Source organism: Musca autumnalis, unplaced genomic scaffold, assembly GCF_047663935.1.
Source record: "Musca autumnalis isolate F117 unplaced genomic scaffold, ASM4766393v1 scaffold_2, whole genome shotgun sequence".
Classification (NCBI taxonomy): domain Eukaryota; kingdom Metazoa; phylum Arthropoda; class Insecta; order Diptera; family Muscidae; genus Musca; species Musca autumnalis.
The window spans coordinates 54259409-54262190 of record NW_027411755.1 but is presented as its reverse complement, the minus strand read 5'-3'; the positions used below and the strand labels follow the sequence as shown (position 1 = coordinate 54262190).

General features: G+C 32.4%; 1 protein-coding gene across 1 annotated transcript; it reads right to left on the bottom strand.

Annotated features, from left to right (window-relative positions):
- Window positions 1-290: 290 nt before the first annotated feature.
- Window positions 291-971, bottom strand: LOC141392246 (uncharacterized). Its single transcript, XM_073965197.1, has 5 exons — window positions 917-971; window positions 681-740; window positions 566-625; window positions 449-508; window positions 291-392 (listed from the first exon to the last, which is right to left on the bottom strand). Exons 1-5 carry the CDS (start codon window positions 969-971, stop codon window positions 313-315), a joined length of 315 nt encoding a protein of 104 aa, XP_073821298.1. The 3' UTR covers window positions 291-312.
- Between the last annotated feature and the right edge of the window lie 1811 nt (window positions 972-2782).

Genomic DNA, 2782 nt, shown 5'->3' with positions numbered 1-2782 from the left:
TGTTGGCAATCAACACTAACGGCATTTATTTATAATTATAAATAGTTTTTTGTTAAAGTTTACCACATCTAACAAAGGATTTGTGTAAATTCTTAGGGTGGTTCTATCCTGGTGAACCATTAAAACATGCTTATATTTTGACATTTTTTAATAAAGCGAGTAAAAAGTACCGTTATGACGCATATGTGAAACATGTTAGGTATCGAAAATATCGGCTACTATATACTCTACATGTCCCAAAATTATAATTTACAATTCCTCTCCATTCGTCTGATATAACGGTATTTGTAGACAAATATTGGTTGGTTCTATTCAGATGAACCGGAGTGTATGTACAAGATGTAGGAGACAAACAAGACAATCCAAATTCCAAATTGCACCAACTTTAAAATCTGAAAAAAAACGTATTTAATATGAAATTCGAAATTCGTGTGGTCGAGGTACTTACCTTTTCCACAGACAAGACAAACAAGACAATCCAAATTCCAAATTGCACCAACTTTAAAATCTGAAAAAAAAACGTATTTAATATGAAATTCGAAATTCGTGTGGTCGAGGTACTTACCTTTTCCACAGACAAGACAAACAAGACAATCCAAATTCCAAATTGCACCAACTTTAAAATCTGAAAAAAACGTATTTAATATGAAATTCGAAATTCGTGTGGTCGAGGTACTTACCTTTTCCACAGACAAGACAAACAAGACAATCCAAATTCCAAATTGCACCAACTTTAAAATCTGAAAAAAAAAACGTATTTAATATGAAATTCGAAATTCGTGTGGTCGAGGTACTTACCTTTTCCACAGACAAGACAAGACAAACAAGACATTCCAAATTCCAAATTGCACCAACTTTAAAATCTGAAAAAAAAACGTATTTAATATGAAATTCGAAGCCCACCCCCCGTACTTACATTTTGCACAGACAACTTTCAAATGTGAAAAAAATATTTGTGAACATATTTGCATAGCCTACTACAGTCCCTTTTATAACCTCCCGTTTACACATGCAACAGAATTGCCAAAACGTTGTTGTGCGGCCCATACAAATTCAAAATCGTATTAAAAAAAATGGATTGAACACATACCACACACTATACAATCACACACGTATACAAGGGGTTCATTTGGCAGTTAGTGTATGGCCGGCATTAACCAAAATAATTTTTCTTCTTGAGAGAGTAGAGTGTGAATTTTTAATCTGACAAAAAAGAATTAAGAAGGAAACATAATCATCTTCCTTCAGCATCAATATAAAATGTTTAATTAATTTTCATTCATCTTTTTCCATTTTGCTAAAAATTGTTGTGTTTTCAACGAATTTTTCAATTTTGAATTTAGACATGTCATAATAAAGGGCTGGGTACATAAGCTGCCTCGCCTGTAGCCCAGTTCGAAATTTGCTTTGCTGTTACCGACAAAATTCAGTACAGTCCTCGATGACTGTCAGTTTTGCTTGTCAATGTGTACTATACTTTAGGGATGGGACATACTTATTAGAAATTTACATTTAAATTTAAATTAATATCAATATTTGATAAATTGTTCATTCGTAAGTTTTGCTAAAAAAATCAACAATTTTATTTTGCCACGCGAATACACATTTTTTTGTCCTTGTTTTCAATTTTAAGATATAGTGTTAGTCTCGGGCCACACTACAGTAATTTCATTGAAATTTTGATATGAAATTATGCGTCTCTAGATCGACGTCCATAGTAGAGTAAAATCATAAAATTGCTGTAGTAGGGAATTCGATTTAAGAACACATAATTTCATGAAATTTTTTAATGAAATTCACGATAGTGTGGACCGGGACTTACAGCAGAAGTTTTTTGTTGGAACAATTCAGCGATACATCTACCTTTATGATTGCATAATGTCAAAAACAGTACAAAATGTCAACCCTGCTTTTGACAGATTAGGCCATAAAAAGAAAAAAATTGTAATAAGCTGTTTTGTTTGTTTTGATGAAAGCAGAAATTTGCCAAATTTGCTGAAAGAAATAATTTCTTAAAGAAACATAAATAAATCGATTTGATAAAGGATTTGTTTATATATATAGGTTGTCACACAAAAAAAACATATACTGGTGTAATAGCAAAAATTATAAACCATATGTAAAATGTCATTTTTCGCACACATAAAGAACTACACGAGGACAAAAAAATTCAAAACATACACATGAAATACACGTAATGTAATATAGCTATTAGCTGTGGCCTACCTTTACTTTATTCTACCTTGCGCAAAGGAATTGACAGCTGAAATTCAGTGGATTTCGTAAATGTAAACCAAGCATAAGAGCGCATTATTTCATGATTTTAATTCGCTGTGTGGCAGGGAGCCACTTTAATTCAATTTAGATATGTTGTCAATTTACTTTGAATTCCCTAAATTGTGGCGCAGTTGGCTTTGATAAATAAAATAGATACACACACATTATTTTCATTATGTTGTGTTCCGTGTTAAGACGCGTGCGTTCGTTCCATAAATAAAATAATTTTCAGTGTCGTGTTAATAATTTAATTTAAGACGCGTTCGTTCCAGAATTAAAAATGATGGTAAGTAAAGTGTGTGTCCATTGCTTTTGTTGCGAATATACTTCCCGAGATATATCCACAAAGGCCTAACCTATTTTGGAGCAAAAGTTGAGTTTAAGCATTAACCTCAAATAAAATTATAAGTTGTTTCTATATAGCCGGTCTTCGGCCGGGATTTAAGGCTTTCTGCTATGGACAGGTGCAAATCTAATAAAATTTGGTCCTGTCCTCTTTGCTCCT

What these genes read in the sequence shown, in the direction of transcription:
- LOC141392246 (XM_073965197.1), bottom strand. Translation starts at nt 971, where the DNA reads ATGCAAATATGTTCACAAATATTTTTTTCACATTTGAAAGTTGTCTGT. An exon ending in GAAAGTTGTCTGTGCAAAAT is followed by an intron (nt 741 to 916) that starts GTAAGTACGGGG and finishes TTTTTTTTTCAG; the next exon opens with ATTTTAAAGTTGGTGCAATT. An exon ending in TTGTCTTGTCTGTGGAAAAG is followed by an intron (nt 509 to 565) that starts GTAAGTACCTCG and finishes TTTTTTTTTCAG; the next exon opens with ATTTTAAAGTTGGTGCAATT.